This window comes from Eschscholzia californica, unplaced genomic scaffold (assembly GCF_041429995.1).
Source record: "Eschscholzia californica isolate CP2 unplaced genomic scaffold, dmEscCali1.0.p SCAF_5, whole genome shotgun sequence".
In the NCBI taxonomy this organism is placed as follows: Eukaryota; Viridiplantae; Streptophyta; class Magnoliopsida; order Ranunculales; family Papaveraceae; genus Eschscholzia; species Eschscholzia californica.
Window position 1 is genome coordinate 13,397,714 of NW_028238472.1, and position 20,929 is coordinate 13,418,642.

Below are 20,929 nucleotides of genomic sequence, written 5' to 3' on the forward strand. Positions count from 1 at the left end.
TTTATTTGGGATACATTTGGTATTACCCAATAAATTAGCCATACTTTATACCCTTCTTGTAAAAGGACCAAAAATCCATAATCTAAGAAGAATGGTCTATAGACCTATTATCAAATTAATTTTGGTCTATATACCCATGGACTCTATTTATGAATAGCTTCCCGCGTAGCCCCTTATTTTATCAAAAATATCCAGAAGGTCTCTTTTTTCAGTTACCGTTAAATGTCCGTTAACTAGTCATCACCTCTCACTGCCACCTCATCCTCTTCACCGACAAATGTCGCCGGCCGGCGACCTTCAAACACAAAAAAGATATTCCCTCTCTCCTCGTCCTCCTCTCTCTCCTGTTCTCTCTCTCTCTCTAACTAATCTCTATCCAATCACTCTCTCTAACTAATCTCTCTCTATCTCTACAATCTCTTTCTCTCTCTCTCTCGCAATCTACCTTGAAGGTCTGGTTTGATACCAAACTCGGTCTGGTTTGAAACTAGGCCAGGATCTGGTTTCAACCAACCAGACCGAGTCTGGTATCAAACCAGACCTTGAAGGTAGATGTGAGAGATAGAGATATACATAAAAAGATTCAAAACATAACTATTGTAATTGTACTCTAATTTATATTGACTAATTTGCTAGTCCGTCCCATTTTACTGTAATAAATATAACAGGAAATTAGGTCGAAGACCCAATTTAAAAAAAAAATTGTTGAAAAGACAAGTTTTATTTTTCGTTAAAAATTTAAATTTTGTATTTTTTTTGTTAAAAACTAATGCATTTATTTTTTATTTGGTTAAAAACCTAATATTTTTTGTAAAAGTGTTGCAAGGTGTTGCAAAACTGTCGCACGGTGCTGCAAATTAAAAAGTACTCAAAATTCTCTAAATATAATACGAAATGGGCACATAAACCAAACAAATGACTAGATCACAAAATAACTAAATAATAAAAGTTGTGTTTTTACGTCACGAATATGGTGAATTTGTAACAACTTTATAAGTTAGAGCACCAATATTCTCAACAAAAAAAGTAAGAGCACTAATACGGCTACCAAGTCGAATTTAATAGGAGTATATTGGGTTCAGACTTATTATATAGATTTTGGTAAAAACAAATATATTGGGTCGTCATTATTTTTCCTTCACATACACAAAAAAACAAAAAAAAAAAAAAAAAAAAAAAAGGGACTATTTTTCCTTAAGAAACGGAATAATTCCTTAGACCAATTAAAACTACTCTTTAATTTGTTGCATGTGAGAGATGAATTTCATTGGTTGTTATTACAACTCCTATTTCTATGGTAGAAAGTTTTTAATTTTTTTTATAAAACTTCCTCCTTCTCTTCATCTATCTTTTCACCTCATTCATTCTCTTAAGGAGGTTTCTTCTTTTCTTTGAAAGAGACTAAAAAAGAGAATGTTTTGAGGGAATTTTAATGTAGTCTTCTTCTTCTCTTTTTCTGATTCATTTTAACCTCGAAATTCAACTAGTAAGCTTTTCTTGATTTGATTTATTTTGTTATGTTAATGTCTTCTTGTTAAATCAATTAAAATGATTTCTTTTGTTCGTTTGTTTGTAGGATTATGTTGGAATTGGCGAATATGAATCGATTTTTGTTCATTTTTCTTTTGTTTGTACAATCCACGCTAGCCAAAAAGCCCATCCCTCCTGTCGTTCCGGGGCAGCAATGGATGACACTTTCGGGTAATTTTTTGTATTCTATGGACCAAAGGGTTGATCTACATAAGTTTTGATTGTAGAAGTCATTTTAGAGCCAAAAGAATTCCGAACATTATTACATTTGTGTTGATTTTGATCTATATTTTTCGGTTTTGTAATATATTATACGTGTTCTGTTGTAGGCGAACGTCCGATTGTTATTGCAAGGGGTGGATACACGGGGATTTTTCCCGATTCTTGCAATTACGGGTACGAAATTGCAACATCGACAAGCTTGGATAATGTAGCTTTGTTATGTGATTTACAAGTAACAAAAGATGGTGTTGGTATATGCCAAACAGAATTAAGGCTTGATAATTCTACAAATATAGCAGAGGTTTTTCCTAAAGGTGAAAAAACTTACAATGTTAATGGCCAAAATCTTCGTGGTTGGTTCGCTCTAGACTTCACGGCCGACGATTTACTCAACAATGTCAGCTGTGAGCCTCTCTCCTTCTCACTCTCTCTGACAATTCAATATGTTTGTGTTTGATTCCTACTCCTAGACCATGTCAAACAACTGCTTGACGTAAAAAACGATAACGATTATGAATCTAGAAATTTTAGTTTATGAATTTGTCTGCTTATATACTTTATGTTCTTTGTTTGCTTACATTGTTTTTTTATGTAGCGATCCAAAGCATCTTCTCTAGACCAAGTTTATTCGATAACTCATTGCCATTGATGACATTTGATGATTTAAGAGGAATTAAGCCTCCCCAACTTTGGTTGAATGTGCAGGTAACTAAGTAGATGGTACTATTCAAATTCTCTGCTCTCAGTCGCGTAGTTATTCAATTGTCTCGTTCGTTCAGTAAAACATCAAGGAATGTAATGGGCTTGGGGTCACGAGTAGCCCGAGAATAACCCAAGTTTGCTTGCTTTATAAGTGATTAATTGTTTTTCCTCTATGTTTTGCAGTATGACATGTTCTACAAGCAACATAAAATAGACATGGGACTGTACATTCAAGAGGCAAGCAAATCTGCCCGTATAAACTTCATTTCATCTCCTGAAATCGATTTCTTGAAGAGTCTACGTCTAGTAGCACCTAAGGGAGCTAAGTTGATCTTCCGTTTCCTAGCGGAGGATGCCACCGAGCCCACAACTAAGCAAACTTATGGAACTATCTTGAAGAACTTGGCATCAATCAAGAACTTTGCTTCAGGGATCCTAGTACCCAAGACCTACATTTGGCCCGTGAACGAAAATCGGTACTTGGAACCTCACACTACTCTTGTAGCTGATGCTCATTCACAAGGATTACTAGTTTACGCTTACGATTTCGCGAATGACATGCCCGGAAGCTTCAACTATAGCTATGACCCAACAGCTGAATACTTACAGTTCATCGATAATGCAGAATTCTCAGTTGACGGCTTCCTTACAGACTTTCCTTCCACTGCATCCGAATCTATCGGTGAGTATATTTTAGCCCTCAACTATGAATTTCTATTACCTAAACTACGTTTTCGAAACTACATTTACGGGTCTTTTTTTATGCAGCTTGCTTGGCACAAAACAACAAAACAAACCCTCGAAATGGTGAGTTTAGAAATCTTAGAGATGCTATCGAGTTCTGTAACGAGCGTTTCACAAGATAGTCCCACACGGACTATTCCTTCAAAAACTCGAACGTACTCAAGAACTAAAAGCTTATTTCTTATGCAGGGAAAACTTTGGTTATATCTCATAATGGAGCAAGTGGAGATTTTCCTCCTTGTACTGATCTTGCTTATCAAAAAGCAGTAGATGATGGTGCAGACATTATTGATTGTTCTGTTCAAATGAGTAAAGATGGAATTGCATTTTGCGCCGATTCGCCTGACCTAGCAGGAAGTACAACTGCAATGACTACATTCATGACAAAAGCTACTAGTATCCCTGAAATTCAAGTGGAGAACGGAATATTTTCGTTCGATCTCACATGGAGTGAGATTCAAACCGTAAAACGTAAATTTTCTTGCAGAATATCATTCAGTTTAGTCCACATTGTTGGTTTTTGAGTAAAGACTAGTAGCAACTAACTAAACCTCGCTGTTTCTTGATATTATAATCCTTCAGCACAACTAGCTAGTCAGACAGGGGATAATGGCTTACCGAGAAATCCAGCAAACAAGAACGCAGGTAAACTAATTTTGCTCTCTGAATTCCTCGACTTCGCGAAGGCAAAGGCGGTTTCTGGAGTAATGATCACTATAAAGGTTAGTTCATTTACAACTACTAGATAAAAGTTTTAACAACTAGATTAACAAGGAGAGAATAAGCTTGACCTAAAATGTACTGAAATGTGATAGTTCCCGAGCTATAATTTCGAGCTCAACCTTAGCAAGGGGCCTTTTAAGTGGATTTGAGGAGCCTTAGCCAGGAACAAAACCCTATAACCTTTGGACTGGGCCAGGTATTGGTAATTATTGGGCCTTGGATCGGCACATAAATAAGTCCCTAGACTCCCTGTCTCTCTCTCTCTCACACACACACGCGCGCACACGCACACACACACACACACACATCTCTACATTACCCAGAAAGTGGGCAAGAATGATATAACAAGTTTCATGTTCTTTTACCTTCACAGAATGCAGCTTATCTTGCATCAAAGAAAGGTCTTGACATAACAGAAGCTGTGACTAGTGCCTTAGTGAACTCAACTCTTGACAAACAATCTACACAGCAAGTTCTAATTCAGTCGGATGATACTTCGGTTCTTGCCAAGTTCAAAAGTGTACCTACTTACAAGAGAGTTCTCATCATTGATGAGACCATAAGTGATGCAGCGAAACCAAGTTTAGATGAAATCAAGAAGTTCGCGGATGCTGTTAATGTTCATAGACCTTCACTTGTTGTAACTACAGCTTCATTCACCTCGGTTTATACCGATCTTGTTAAGATGATGCATTCTTCTAACATCTCTGTCTACGTATCAACGCTCATGAATGAGTATACCTCCATTGCTTTCGACTTTTTCTCTGACCCTATCAACGAAATAGCTACATATGTCTTGGCATTTGAAGTCGATGGGCTCATAACAGACTATCCTGCAACTGCCAACGCCTACTTAAGTAAGTTTCACTACCTTAACTAAATATCTCTTCGGTGGTGTAGCTTTTCTTGAATAAACATATGATATACCTGTGCCTGAGGCAATGCTATCGACTGCGTTATACAGTAGAAAATTATTTGATTATCAGATTTTATTGGTTATCCTAATTATTTCATGGTGATTTCCTAAAAGTATATGGTTTTATCGTACAAGTGTCTCATCGGCTTTTCTTGGAATGTGAATGCAGGAAGTCCATGTTCAAATTCCCAACTTGAACTTCCCTATAACATATTACCACCTCAGCCTGGTTCCCTACTTCAACTAGCTGCACCGGAAGCACTACCACCTGCTGAAGCTCCAGCGCCAGCCCTTACTGCAGCAGATGTGGTTGACCCACCATTGCCACCAGTAGTAGCCGATGCAGGAGAAAACACAACAGCTGCTGGACCGGGCGGTGCACCTGGTAAAAGTGGTCAACCAGCAATTATTGCCAATTTCGGGCTGTGTTTAGCGTCGATTCTAGTGATCATGGTGCTCAATTTTAATTGATTGGGAGGCATTTGTTAGCTGATGCTTCTCTCTACGTGTGATCTAACATGGTTTCTATTTCATGAGGATACTCTCTTTTTTCTTTTTGTATAAACTACAATGTAATGTTGCATTGACCTTTTACAATTAGTCTTTCTGGATCATCCAACTGTTCCTTGCCAACATCTTATAAAATTATGCATCTTAAAATTTCGACAACGGTAAAAACAACATAAAAATCATTCATATAATGATTTTTCGTGAAAGGTGAGAAAAAAATGAAGTAAAAGCAATCAGTCTGAATTGAAACAACCGCATTTTACGACAGAAAAGTATAAGACCATTCAATTATAAAATAATGCGCAAAACGTTCTGTTAAGAGTAGTTGGTAAACTACAAACAATTTCTGCAGGCTCGGGCTAGTAATGGACTTAAGGATATGCGCGGCCCCTTGTAGCCCAACGGCCTTATGCCCATTCCCACTTCTATGCTAGGAAGGGAGCACAAAAGTCCCACTCAGACAGTACGAACTAACCTCACCTGAATTGAGGATATGTGTTGGGGGTGGAATCAGGCCAGGACTGGCATTCATGGGCAGCTCTTCTCAGGCATCTGAAGACACTATTGACCCTAAGAGTCAAGAGTGGTGTTCATATTTCATCTATTAACTCAACTGATATGTTTCATAGAGCCACTGCACCACCGGCCAAACCATGACTGAGAGGCACAAATAGGACTAAGAGGCACACATATGTCGAGGGCTACTATCAACAAAATTCATCAAAATATTCCTATATGAATGAATGCCCTAAAGTGACATTCTCTAATCAACAATACTGTCAATAACAAATAGCTAATGATCGCCACGAAACCATTACATGAGATGAGAGAGAGATCGATATATACTTCAAGAAACTTTTCATAGAAATGTACCATTATGTTTTCCTATACAAGAAGAAACTAAACACAAAGACTACTATAAAATCATCACATAACAAGTTCAAGTAAGGGTTTTCATCTTCATATAGAGGATCTTAAGATGAAAGACCTACTAATTTCAACTAAAGAAGATAAGATTTAAACCTTCAAAACAACTTGATCTTGCCATGAAATCTTTCTCTTTCCCGATCTATTAGACCCATTGACAATCTCTCTACAAACTGATAGATTTACATCATTGAGTTGATGTTGTTGTTGTTGTTTAGCTCCTTGCCGATTCAAATCGTTCTTCGGTTTTTTCTCCATTTTCAAAGGTTCATCAACAACTTGAAATTGTGCAGCTTCGTCTTCTTCTTCTCCATTCTGCAACAAAATGGAAGAAAGATTAGAACATGACCAGTCATCACAAAGTAAGAGACTAAAACGAGTATGGCTAATTTCGAATTGCATAGGATCGATTTATCTTAGGGAATTACCGAAATTTTATTCAAATCCAAAACTAGATTTGGATTTGGCAATCGATAAGCTTCTTTATGTATTTTTGGAGCTTGAGATCGAGCAAGATCTCGCTCCACTGATGGAGTTACAGGACATTTGTTTCTCATTAGAAATTGGTATCTTCGCCTCAAGAAGCTGAAATAAGAACAAAAAAAATAACCCTTGTTCTTCAGTATCTAAAACACAAAATTCCATCTCTTTTTTTCTCAAGAAACACAACAAAATCTCCAATTTTTTTCCCCAAAGACAAAAAATTATGATCAGGAAAAAGAAAAATTAGAACATACCGAACTTCAGCCAAGAGTGTTAGTTTCTTCTGTTTTGCCTTCTGTAATCTCTTCTTCTTTGTCTCTGTCTCCTGTTGAAGATCTTGTTATTAAAAAACAATCCTTGAAGATAGATCTAACAAACTCAAATTTCAAATAACATAGCTTGATCATAAAACCCTAATCAACAGAAATACCCAAAATATAGTTGTTCTGCGAGAAAAGGAATGAAATCAACAAAACCCAAACTAAATTATACAAATCCACAATACCCATGACCTAAAATCAGTAAGAAATCGTATAAAGAAGAGAACTTGGTAGATCTATTACCTTTTGCAATTCAAGGAAATCTTGCATCAGACTTTGATGTTTAACCCTAGCTTTGCTCTGCTCGGCAAACATATAAGAAGAAGTAGAATCAACAGGAACCCCTTTCTTCAACATCTTTGATTAAAGAAGAAAGATCGGAAGAGAAAAAAAAAAGAGAGAAGATACAGCAAGAAAAACAGAGATCTCAAGAAAACGAAAAATAAGAGAGAGGGAGAAACAAGAAAGAAGAGGAAGAGATAGAGAGAGAGAGAGAGAGAGAAAAAAGAAAAGGAGGGGAGAGGCAGATAAGAAAGAGCAGAGTTTAATCACTGCAAAATCTGACCAAAACAACCCCTAAAAGAGCAAATAAATTGGGGAAAAAGATTAAAAAAATTTAAGGGGGTAGAAAACTGAAGAGAAGAAAGAGGAATTTTGAGGAAATTGCAGGAGGGTAGTAATGGAATCTTAATATACTTTTAAGAGGGTTTGGTTGGAAGATAATGGAAGACATCTTTCCTTCTTTCTCCCGTCTCCTATCTTTCCTGATTTCTTTTTTGTTTTTCCCCTTCTTGCATAAATTTTGGTCCAGCTGGGCCATTACCCAAAACATTTCTAGAGAGAGAAAGTGTTTATTGTAGAGAGAGATAGAGAGATGAATGATGGGTTTGTGTGGACTGTGATGGAGTCTGTGAAGTTTTTATGGCTTGATGGTTTCCTTGTCGATTCATCTTTCTTTCTCATTTTCTCTCTCCTCATTTTCTTCCTATTTTATCTCTCAACCTTTTTTTTTGTCTTTGGGTTGAATTTGGGAGGGTGTTGAAAAGAGGGGTTTCAGTGCTGAGAAAAGAAAGTGCAGGAACTCTATGATGTCTTCTTGCTCAGCACCTTCTTAAAATTTGTGTTGGTCATGACTCATGAGTAACACTATCATCAAAATTACTAGTTTACCCTTCGATTTTAGTTTCCTAATATGTCCCATTAATGCCTAGAGATCCTTAAAAAGATTACAAAGATCAAGTTTGACTTACTCAGATTTAGTTTCAATAGCCTTTGTTTTATGTGTTTGATCTGTTTCATCATATTTGTTTTTTTCTCCAGTGATATGTCACCACATCGGCGGAGGGTTGGAGGAGGAACCAAAAGGGAGGGATGAATAGAGTTTTTGTTCTATCTAATCCTTATTTCCTTGACCAGAAATACAAAATTAATGGGAAAAGAAAAAAGAAAGTAATTCCACATGAGTTTAGGTTTTGAGAGTAAAACACGTATGACATATGTACGAGTCATGGACGAGACGCTTAAATTTTAAGAGGTTAAACGACCCATGGTCATGGACTCCTAAAAGAAAATTATACCAGTCATGACTTTGAAATTTGCATTAAATTAAGGTATCCAAACTAAAGTGTTGAGGGCTTATTAGTAATAGATAAATAATTAGGCAGAATTCAGGGAGAGAAGAAAATTCAAATTTGGTAAAGGCCAAAGTGTGTAAGATTTTTCCATTTTTTATAATTCTTCTGTAAATTTTGTTGCTTTGATGACCCAGTCTCATCTCTGAGAGAATGAAGAGAGAGAGAGAGGGTTGTCTCCGTCTTTAATGCCTTTTCTCTCTCTGTCATCTGTATTTCATATTTGGTTCTTGATTTTAACGTTTTAACACTATAGTAGTTAGACATGGAGAAAGAAAAACAAAGAACAAACGTGCAAAAATAGTAACTAAGAGTCTTAAGAGAGAAGAAGACAATGACAAAGAAGTAGCATCTTATATGTGGTTAGTTCTATACTAAATTGAGATAAGATTTAAATAGTGGTTTGAGTGGGGTCTTTTTGGAGGTAAATCCTTATAGTTCTATCAAAAGAGCACCCAAAATGGTTAAAAATCATTGTATAAGTTAGGGCCCGAAAAAGCCCACTTACCCACCCCAGGTGGGTACTCGCGACCCAAAGGGTTAAACGGCCTTGTACGGATAGAAACCGCCCGCCCCGGGTAGGGTGGGATTTTGGCACGTGGTCCGCTACCCGGCCGACCGATAGATGTTTAGTGGACGGATGCGGGCAAGGGGCCAAATCGGTGTAAAGCCCGAGTCCGCCCGTTTGGATTGTTCGTTTACCCGTCCGTAACACCCGCGCATAATAAATATGAACCATTACATATTTACGGTAAGATGGTGGTGTTAGATCAGAAGAAGTCGAATCCTTTTCTTTCCTCTTTTCTTCGACTCTCCTAACCCATAATCATCATCGATGCTTCCTTCTCTCTTTTGATTTTTCTCTGAGAAGCTTTTTTTTAATTGACGATATTTTATCTCGGTATTTTTAATTTGAGAAATTATATTCATCCCTCCATTTTGGTCTCTCCCCCAGCCCTCCGCCGATGTAGCAACATATCACTTGAGAGTGGAGCAATTGGAGAAAGAATTGTGAGAAAATATACTCCAATGATATGTTGCCACATCCCTCCGCCGATGTAGCAACATATCACTTGAGAGTGGAGCAATTGGAGAGAGAATTGTGAGAAAATATACTCCAATGATATGTTGCCACATTGGCGGAGGGCTGGGGGAGGACCAAAATGGAGGGATAAATAGAATTTTTGTTTTAATTTTTGTTATTGTTCATTACGTTAATGAACTTGATGACTTTTATTTTTACAAGTTATGATGTATACTCGGTGCCCGTCCGACCGATGTCCGGCTAAAAAAATGGACACGGGACGGTTATTTTTACAGAGAAAAACCGAAATGCTTGTCCGTTTTGTCTGGTTGTCCGAACGGACAAGTTTGAGTAGCGTCTGTTCCGTCAGGGGAAGTTGCAACCGGAGCCCGCTGTCACAGCCCACACATTTTGAGCACCCAAACAGCAGCTAAGAGGGCCGGACAACAGCTTCCAGAGAGCTCAAAAGCAGCCCAAACAGCACCTATACACTAGGCTGCATTATGCATAGTTGGAGCAACCATTTTGGCCCAGCCCAATGGAGTTCTCTAGAGTATTTTGGGAGATATTTTGATGGAAGCCTCTAGAGTTTCTTGGAGCTCAAGTCTTCTAGAGAAATCCCAAGAAAGTTCCAAGCCATTAGATGTAAACCATATGGCATAATCCTAGCCATCCATTTTGGTAGCTTACTAGTATAAATAGGGGATCATCCCTCATTTGTAAGGCATCCAAGCAAGGATTCAAGAAGTGTTAGAGAGAGATTGAGTGACTTGGGAGTTGTGCCCAAGAGCTTTCTTGTAATCTTCAAGTTTCATCAACAAAGATCATTTTCTCTCAAGTGTGTGCATACCTTGATAGCTTCCTTTTCTTGGAGTTATAGTGTTGGAGCGTGCCTAATAAGTCAAGGTTACTTAGGCATTTTAGTAGAGAAGGCTTAGACTTGTGCTAAGACAAGTGCTAAGACAAGTGCCGCACGGTGTTAAAGTATAGGCCGAAACTTTACTCCGTGACACCGCGCACTTTCTCCACCCGGGACTAGGGATGGGAAACGTTTAGCCCGAGCCTGTACTGTTTCAGCCCGATCCCGTACTGTTTCAGAAAATAAATACCCGACTGTTACCAACCACTAATACTCTCGACCCAACCTAGACAATCTCATATGTCTGTTATGCTCATAAACACACTCATCATCCCAACTTCAACCTATCTCTCTAATTTGAACATTTGCTTTGTTTGATTTATTTAGGGCTTAGGAATCATTTTAAGATCAGTTTGATTTGTTTCACGTTACAAATTCAAATTCAAGTGTTCAATGAAATTCTAGGGCTTAGGACCATTTTAAGACAATCTCATATGTCAGATCACTCACATAGCTCTCTGTAAGTGGAGAAGAAGAAGATGAGAAAGTAATGAAACTTTTCAATGCCATTTATTGGAAGATTGGAGATTTCATCTTCTCATCTTCCTGTTGTTGTTAAATTGCAAGTGTTGTCGACTAGTCTAGCAAAAGCGCTTTTCTAGATCTTTGCCTCTTGGTCTAAATTTATAATTAGATATTCATCAAATAAGAAATAAGAGCTACTAAAATAATAAATTCATTAATAAATTAAATTTTAATCAGTAAACAAACACCCAAAAAAAGACCATAACAATAACATGGAAAATCAAGATTTCCCCTTGCAAATGAATTTGAATTTCTAACCCTAATTACTATCCAAGTTCATTATATAATATATGAAGATCCATCCCCAAATTCTTCTTTCTTAGACTACTAAACTCATTGCCACAACTGACATTATCATCACCAAAAACCCAAGTCTTGAACTACCACCACCATTAACACCACTTGTGGGAGCTACAGCTGGACCATCCAACCCGGCCGCTGGAGAAGGTGCAGGAGAGGCCGCACCACCACTTCTTGGAGCCATAACCACCACTATCACCTTCTGCCCTTTCTCACAATGACCCTTAGCTCCACTAATGAAATAATAAGGACCTGATTTCTCAAGTACAATTTTTGTATTCCCATCTTTGTATTCAGCAATTGGGTTTGTTAAATTACAGTTCAAATAGCTTTCTCTTGTCACTTGTAGTACTGAGTCTTTTCCTGCTTCATACTTCCATACTGTTTTTAGAGAGAGAAAGTGACTAATTTCAGAAACAGAGGATATAGAAAAAAAACAGAGTAACTTAAGAACAAAATAATTAAATAAGTATTAAAGGAGAGAGTCTTACCCAGAGAATCCCCAATTTTAAACCGAGACGATTGAGCCCATTGATTTAAAAGTTGAGATTGAGAAGATGGTGGAATCTGCCATGAATCTGTCTTTCCTCCAACTACAAAATCTTTAGCTTCTGATAAGCTAATAATAAGTATGAGACTCATTAGCACTAATGAAGCAGCTGAAAGAACTTTCCTGGATGCCATTGATACTGATTATCAGGATTTTTTTAGAGAGGGAAAGATAGATAGAGAGATAAAGTTGATTTGAGATAGTGTATGAGTTATGTTTCTTGGGTGGTTTTTATTTCTTATTTAAAGGAGAAGAAAGATAAAACTAGCCGTTGGGTCAGAGACGTTAGGCTCCATTATCAACGTTAAAAATTAGAAAACGCTAAAAGGGGTCTTGAAATGCTTGAATACTAGCCGTTAGGTCAAGGTTGTCGGGTACTTTTGCCAACGGTCAGAAGCTACAAGAAAAAACTCGTGATAAGCCGGCCCATTATGTTCCTTGGCCCACTCAGGTCAAGATTTAAGGGAAACGCTTCACCATTTTTGTTACTAGGTTTCCGCTCGCCTCTTGGCTTCGCCCGTAAATTACATTTCATGTGAAGGAAGAATATAAAATTTCTTTGTATTTGAGAGAGAGAAAGGATCGTGTAGAGAAGGAAGTGAGAGAATTTTAAATCAAATAGGTAGGCGGTTGAGAAAGATTTTAGGAAGATATGGGAGAGTGAGTTATTCGATTTCTCCCACGATTGATACTGTCAAGTTGGTAGTTTCTAAGATGTAATCTGAGAGAAAAAAATAGGGAGAAAAAAATAGGGAGAGAAATATGTGGATAGTTATTCTAACCAATTTTGACTGATTTACATAGATACCCTTCTTTTTATATAATCCGTCGGATGTGTTCCCAATCAAATCTCTAAAATAAAATAGACGGTCAGACTTATCCCCTGGATAACCGACTGACCTGTTTTAATATAATAGATTTTATATAATCCGTCGGATGTGTTCCCAATCAAATCTCTAAAATGAAATAGACGGCCAGACTTATAACCGACTGACCTGTTTTAATATAATAGATTGTACGAATGGGTAAGTCTATATAAAATGGGTTATTTAGACATTTGACCTCCAACTATTTAGCGATATTAGGATTACAACCCCAAAATAAAAATATGTACAACGTTGACCTTCATTTTCGATTTCCCCGCGTTAAATATCAGTTAAGTGGTTTGCGTGCCAACCACATGAGTGTCTTATGACAAAAATACCATTCATGAAATATTTAGGTTTATTTAGACATTGACCCCCAGTCACTTAGCAATTTTAGGATTATACCCCCAAAGAAGAATACGTATAGGGTTGACTCACATTCTTGATTTTTCGTCAAACATCAGTAAAGTGGGTCGCATTCCAAGCACATGCATGAGTTTTTTGTTCTAAAACTAACTAAGATCTAGACTTTGTGTCTAACGATTATATATTTGATCCCTTCTCTAATCTCTCTAATCAACCAGACTTATTGGACGACCAGATACTAGCGTAAGCCCTTTTTATATGTTTCTCATCGGTAGCCTATCTAATATATCTAGCCAGATTGGTCGAACCCGTCTCGGACTCCGACTAACTTATTTTCTTTAATATTTCTGGCTTACTTGGATCGGGTTCTTGGACTAACTTCGAGTTCATGGACCAACCACTTTCTTTAGCAATTTAAGGTCTTAGATTCTTATGTTGTTACACTAGGATGAATTTTCCCTCATATAAACTATCCCTGGTAACCTATAAAAATAAGAGGAATACGAAACCGCACGCAAAGTACCTAATTGGTATTTGACGAAAAACCGAGAATGAGAGTCAACTCTAAACATATTTTTGTTTAGGAGATGTAGTCTTATATCAGTAAACAGTTGAGTGTCAATGTCTAAATAACCTAAATATTTCATGAAGGGTATTTTGTCACAAGTCACATATATGGTTTGCACGTGAACCACTTAACTGATATTTAACAGAAAAATCGAGAATGAGGGTCAACGCCATGTACATTTTCACTTTGGCGGTGTAGTCCTAATATAACTAAATAGCTGGGGTTCCATGTCAAAATAACTCATATAAAATTGGGTTAATTCTGTGCCGTTTCGAGTTTATGACCAACCGGTCTGGCCGTCGTATGTGTTGGGCAGTTTGATTGGTCTCCAGACATACAGAAATTTAGATTTTTCTAAAAATACTTCAGGGGAAGGTTTGATGATAGGGAGGAGAGAAAACACGGTGAGGTGGATTTATTTTAAAAACACTAAAATTACAGTGATACACTGATACCATGAGGATATTTTTGGAAAAATAACGGAAAGTTTTATAGGGCCACCCATAAGTGTTACAGGCGCCTCCTTCCTTTACAAACTCCCTCTCAAAATTGCCTTGAGAGAGGCGCCTAAACACTACCAAAAAAAATAAATGTATGATTTCTGGATTCAAAATAAATTGTTGAATACTTATGAGTCAAAACCGCCAATTGGTCACATATTGGGGCCCAAAACGGATCAACTCTTACAGTTTCCAAAGGTTGGGGATTCTCTAGGTAAGATTCTTCCATTTGAAATGGAAAAAGATGAAGATCAATCTTACCTTGATTTAAATGTTGTGATTGAGAAAGAATCTTACCAAGACGATTGAGCCCATCTAATGAGCTTTCATCACATTTATGTTTCATCTTAATATCTTTGTTAATCAATATAATTTTTAATTAAGTCATCCATTTGAAATCATGAAATTGAAGACTCTTCAACCTATTAAAATTGTTAACCTAGTTTTTCTTTCTTGAAATTATGTTATATGTTTGATTAAGAACATTAATCCTTCGTTTTTATCTTCTTCTTTTTTTATGCAATCTATAAGATCCATTCTTACATTAATCCATTCTTACATTAATGAAATCGTTTGTTTCCGGTGTTTTTCAATAAACTTTCGCTCTAATTACAGTGTACACTTCTTCAACCAGGTAATGTTCATAAAAGTATGTGAATGTTTCATAATTTTCTATAAAATCTTATAAAAGTTTCATAAAGTTTATGAAAACTTCGTAAGATAGTGTGACTCGTTATAAGACAATGTGAAACCTCATATCACCGTATGAAGTTTCTTATTGTTATGAAACATCATGAAAAAGTATAGAGCTTCGTAAAAAAATGAGTTATTTCTTTTTTGGTTCCCTACTTTGTGACCAGCTTCCTTTTTAGTTCCATATTTTTCATGAATTAAAATCTAGGGCCCCCATATTTTAATGTAAATGTCATAACTACCCTTCCTATAAATATATTTTCAAAATAAAATTAATTAGGAAATTTTCTGGTCGGAGACCTTCAAACATAAAAATAAAATAAAAAATTCTCTCCTCTCTCTCTGAACACTCTGGCGAAGGAGTTTCCCTTCGCCGGAGGTCTGGTTCAACAGACTTAGGGTGAAGGGAAAGAGAGACAGGTGAGGGGTTTCCCTTCAACGGAGAAGAGACAAGTGAGGTGGAAAGAAAAAGGGAGGTGGAAAGAGATGTGAGGCTGAGAGAGACGCTTTAATTAATTTTATTTTGAAAATATATTTACAGGAAGGGTAGTTATGACATTTATATTAAAATTTGAATTTATGAAAAATAAGAGACCAAAAAAGAAGTTGGTTACAAAGTAGGGAGCCAAAAAAGAAACAGCTAAAACAAAATATGAAACTTCATACCATAATAAATTAGATAATAAATAGTTGCACCAAGTTGCATGAAACTATATAAAGTGGTACCAAGCTCGGTAACATTTTTAAAGTTTATGTTCTCATTTATATTTTGTGTGAGATTTGATATATAAGATTTTACCTTGTAGGTTTACCACTTCTTCATCATGAAAGCAGGAGAGATGTAACAATCTTATACCATATTAATAGAATAATTTTGATTTTTTTTTTTTTACAAATGTTATGCCACTTACGGTGGGTTATGAAGGTTATGTATTATTAATGTAACATTTGTAGTATGTTATGAAATTATATATATTTTATAAAGCATTCGTCATCTGTTATGAAAATTTGCACCTGGATTTAAAAATGTCCGAAACCGATTAAGGGAAACTAGTCATAAAACAATGGTTTTATGTACACAATGGTTTTTTTTCCCTCATTTTCGTTAATCATTTTATCAATTCTGAAAATTGTTACTTGTTACAAATACGAAAAATAGAATTTATTTGTATATGTAAGTTTGTTGTATTAGTAAAAATACCCATTTCGATTCTGTTAAAATTTATTAGAAAATACTAGAAAATAATCAATTTAATCAATACATATATGTTATAGATATCCTAATATAATGAACTTCAAAGTTCAAACATGATAGTAGCATACTCAAAAGTTTTAGAAAAAAAAAATTAGGTTTTTATCAATATCAACGTCTCAGCGAGTTTATGATGGCGGCCATCTTCTATTGGGCCTCTCGGCCAGATCATTAGTTGTCCTAACGGTCAGGTTACTACATTAGTATAGTTACCAGGTTTATATGTTTTAGTATTTTAGTATCTTAGAATCAAGGAAGGTATCCCTTAATAGTTATCTTCTTTCTTTAGTTGAGTCTATCTAGGAAAGTACAATCTTTACATAAGAGAGGTCCAGTCTGTCTTGTTAAGCATCGAATTGAATCATCAAATACAAATCAACCTTGATTGCATCTTCTTCTTTTTTCAGTTGTTCTTCGTTTATTTATCGTTTAATCGTTATTTCATCAGCTTTATTTCATTAGTTTAGTTTAGTAACAATGGTGGATTCCATTACTTTTACGCTTCCGCAACAATCCACATCAGTTTAACTTCCAAATATATTAAAAAGAGGAACCGTGTTAGCCCAATAATTAGGGCTCAACGTCTGGCTTCGTTATACCAAATACTAAAAGCCTATAAACAAGTGAATTGATGTACTAGGTTTCGAACTAACGAGTTCTCTAGTTTCTTAAGAGAGCAAACCCAATAGTTGGTGGTTGGGCTTTCGCATTTTAGCCCAACCCCTAGTCGAGTTTGCCCAATAAGGGAGTTTTTTGAAGAAGCTCTCAACCTCTCCAACCTAGCATGTGGGTTTGGGGTGGATATCCTAAAAAGTGATCCACCTCACTATGTTTTTAAATTTGCCAGCGTTTTGGGGAAAGCTAAATAGTTTCTAGGGTGTGAAATTTTAAAGGGAATATGCAAAATTTTGAAAAGTTTCCGGGGAAATATATTTTATGGTGGAGGTTTTTTATTTTTCCCTCTAACAACTTACAAAACAAAATTGTCAAACAAAAGCGCTGGCCTTTAAATTTTGAAGCTTTTGTCCAGTTTTTTTACCGTGTTAGCTTTTTGTATTCATTTTTTAAATCATTTTAAAATCTCATTTTGAATTGGATCAAATTTAAAATTTGGAATCAACAATTAATAGTTTAATAATAGAATTAAAATCACACATACATCACACCAGTGCAATATAAATTAAATTTATGTTGAGATTCCTCCTTTGGAGTCTCTCTTGGAATTGAAAACCTAAAATAATCCTAAAATAAATAAGATGGTCCCAAAACGAGATTGAAACCTTGGTTGGATTGACTTAGACAATTTATACTCTGATGATATATTTTTACCATCTCAATTCTCCAACATAGAATCTTCTTAAAGAGATTATGAGGAGCAAGACAACACTAGTAAATCCGCCACCCAATAATGATTTTCGTTTGCAACAAAAAAAAAACAAATGATTTGTTGGCCGTTGTATTGAAAGTAATCATATTTGAAACAACTTTACTCTTTCAAAAAACAAGAATCACTCTAAAACCCATAAAACAGAATCAATCAATTAACAAAAACCACCCAAAATTACAACCAAAGAACACAAGATTCAGTACAATTAGAACCAAATTAAAGCAAAAGAAACAACCAATAGAGCTCCAAATGAACCTATAACAGAAAAAATCAGTCTTTGAGCAGAAGATTTCTGTGGTAAATGATGAGTAACAGATGAATCTGATTTTGGAGGTGAAGGAAGTGAATGAACAATAATGGATACTTTCATTCCATTAAAACAACCCCCAGTTCCACAAATGAAGTAATATTTCTTTGCTTCATTTAATGGAATGAAATCTTTTCCACTACTCCAATTTCCAACTGCTCCTTCAATTGTGCAATTATCATAACCTGTTTGGTTTACTTCAAACACATTGTACTGATTTTTCTGGTACCTGAAAGCTGTGGAAAAAAAAAGTTGAGAGAGAAAGAAATGTATATGATTAGAATTTAGATCTAGAGAGAGAGAAAGTGAAAGAGGGTTTTTTGGGATTTATGAAATACTTACAGATAAGGTCACCCACAAAGAAGGTTTGATTGTTAGACCAGAGAGTGTAGTTAAAGCCTGGATTCCAACCTTTGTTTGCTCCTACAATGTGGTCGGTGGCACCAACAAGGGTGGTAGTGGTGAAGATGATGAAGAATAATCCCAGGAGGAGAAGAGAAAGACGAGTCTCCATAAGTTTTGCTTTATCTTTGCAGATACAGCCGCTCTTTCTCTCTCTGTGAATGCCCCCTTCTCTTATCACACCATCAGTATACCTGGTCTCACTTTCCACATTAAGGTGTCCATTATCTCTTTCCTTAACTAGGGAGCAGCTATAGGCGCCCCAAAAGTTTGTTATTTGCACGCCCTATAGAAAGGATTGACATTAGGGGGTGGTAGTGGATAGCAATTTAGACGGATATTCATGGATAAAATATCTCGTAGACATTTCAAGATATTTTAAGACGTTTCAAGACATTTATCCACTGTCTTTTTAGACATTTGAAGACATTGAGTTTTTAGACGGGAGATTTGCTGTTTGGAACCCCTTTCATATAACCCACTTGTTGTTTGGACTCCCTTTTTCCAGAGTTGTATTTTGGACTCCCTTCTGACAGAATCATGAGGGTATATTCCGTCTAAGAAGTTAGACTTTCGATAATTCCAAAATTAACCTTGTATAATTGATATTGCACTTAGGACCCCCTAATTTATTTAACTAGACAACCCGATGTTTGCCACGTGTACATAAAATCGACGGTCCAAAATCACTACAAACAAACCCGTTGGGCCAACCCTTCTCTGTTTAATAAGTTGCTCGTCTCTATGAAAGGGAAAGGGTAAAATCTCTGAAACCATCGTGTTCTTCCCCATTTTCACGAGGTACACGGATTGGTGAAGAAATCATGGCTGGAGATGGTAGATCAATGAAGCATCATCAAGTAATTTTCTTTCTAATGCACTCTCTCTCTCTCTCTAAATTTCGGTTTTCTTCTTTGCCCTAAGAAATCAGTGAAAAATCTTTCTCTCTCTATATGTAAATTTCGTTTTTTCTTAAATCAAGTTTTTAATCTATTATATTAAAACAGCTCAGTCGGTTATCCAGAGGATAAGTCTGACCGTCCCTTTTATTTTAGAGATTTGGTTGGAAACACATCCGACGGATGACATAAAATCTCTTTATGTAAATAGACTCAAAAGTGAAGGGTATTGATGTCAATAAATAAATAAATAACTTGAACAAAACTACTTCCTTTATTTTCTCACGATTAATTTTTCTTTCTTCCGCGGTTATCTTATTTCAGACCTCAAGATTCTTCTCTCTCCACTTTATCTCTCACGATTTGTGTATTTTTTTTGAGAATATCTCATTTTTCTCCCACTTTTTTTTATAACCGCCCACATAAAAGTAAAACCCCTGCATCCGAAAAGAGTACCCACTATTTTCTCCCACTTTTTTCTCATCAAATCAAAACTAATTTAAGTAGTTACACTTCCCTCTCTCTCAACGTGGACATTCAGTTTTAATCTTACTTTCCACCATCTTTCACTCCTTAAATTCAAAATTTGAATTCTACAATTAGTAGCAAATCGTGTGAGAGACCAATCGAGCATAAAATATCCATTAGTTTCCTTAATTTCTTTCTCGGTTTAATCGTCTTTCTAATTTTCGTTGTCTTAACTTCTTATTCTTCCATTTTCGTTGTCTTTTTCACTGTATATAATTGACAAAAATACTCATATATGTTCTAATTTTCATTGTCTTTTTTTTTTGTAGGCAGTGTTTTCTCTGTACAATGAAGAAGAACAACAAACCCACCTACATTCATAAACCCTATTAAATCCTATTATCAAGGTTGAAGGACATAAAGGGCGTGCACATTAATAATTTTTGGACGTTTTTTTTCTTCCATTGATTCTCTTTTTTGAGGGTGCTCTCTATATTTGATATGACTGTGTCATTTAAGAATTTGTAAAAAATGCAAGTTTGTATAACTTTCATTCTTTTTGTTCTCTCTGATTCCATAATTGATTCCATAATGTACTTCATTTTGGACATTCTAATTTCTTGCTCATAGTCTATAATGTATACTCTTTTTTTTGTTAAGCATAGTCTATAATGTATACTCATTAGTTGTAAATGAATATCTACATCCTAAAATAATTATTGACTTTGTCACATATCACAATAGCTTTTTGAATTTTTAAAGTTGTTCGACAATCCAAGTTCTTCACCTCTTTCAAGTATTTTATTTTATTTCTTCAATAATTTTTTTCATAAAATATTTTAGTAAGTCTTTTTTTCTTTGGAAAATGTACACGTAGATGTATGTTCGCTACGAAAATGTACACGTAGATGTATGTATGAACCACAACGGCGTTAGCCAAGAGGGAACTACCGCGCCCGTAGGGCGGGGTGGGAACCTAGTGTTTGTTAATGGGTGAAGAATCTCTCTATCTAATTTTTTTGATATGTTTATTGAAGTGGGTACGATACAAAGGGGATTATAATTTCTATAATATAATATAGTACTAACTAGTAAAGATTTCAATTCCTAAGATACCTAGCAAATTATTGATCATTTCGATTAGGTTAGATTTTTGTTTGATCAAGAAGATGAGTGAGAAAGTTTATCTGTGATA

The 20,929-nt window shown here is 35.8% G+C and overlaps 3 protein-coding genes across 3 annotated transcripts; 1 reads left to right on the plus strand and 2 right to left on the minus strand.

Moving 5' to 3' along the window:
• The first annotated feature begins 1,089 nt into the window (after positions 1-1,089).
• LOC147537222 (glycerophosphodiester phosphodiesterase GDPDL7-like) lies at positions 1,090-5,451 on the plus strand. The gene is made up of 10 exons (XM_086639848.1): positions 1,090-1,486; positions 1,577-1,701; positions 1,860-2,156; positions 2,348-2,457; positions 2,638-3,136; positions 3,223-3,261; positions 3,388-3,669; positions 3,781-3,920; positions 4,295-4,778; positions 5,007-5,451. Exons 2-10 carry the CDS (start codon positions 1,581-1,583, stop codon positions 5,306-5,308), a joined length of 2,274 nt encoding a protein of 757 aa, XP_086495974.1. The 5' UTR covers positions 1,090-1,486; positions 1,577-1,580; the 3' UTR covers positions 5,309-5,451.
• A 739-nt stretch (positions 5,452-6,190) lies between these two features.
• LOC147537223 (uncharacterized) lies at positions 6,191-8,182 on the minus strand. The gene is made up of 4 exons (XM_086639849.1): positions 7,321-8,182; positions 7,012-7,082; positions 6,703-6,859; positions 6,191-6,589 (listed from the first exon to the last, which is right to left on the minus strand). The coding sequence occupies exons 1-4, from the start codon at positions 7,432-7,434 to the stop codon at positions 6,365-6,367; spliced, it is 567 nt and encodes a 188-aa protein (XP_086495975.1). The 5' UTR covers positions 7,435-8,182; the 3' UTR covers positions 6,191-6,364.
• A 3,129-nt stretch (positions 8,183-11,311) lies between these two features.
• Positions 11,312-12,245, minus strand: LOC147537224 (early nodulin-like protein 14). The gene is made up of 2 exons (XM_086644663.1): positions 11,968-12,245; positions 11,312-11,857 (listed from the first exon to the last, which is right to left on the minus strand). The coding sequence occupies exons 1-2, from the start codon at positions 12,158-12,160 to the stop codon at positions 11,496-11,498; spliced, it is 555 nt and encodes a 184-aa protein (XP_086500789.1). The 5' UTR covers positions 12,161-12,245; the 3' UTR covers positions 11,312-11,495.
• Between the last annotated feature and the right edge of the window lie 8,684 nt (positions 12,246-20,929).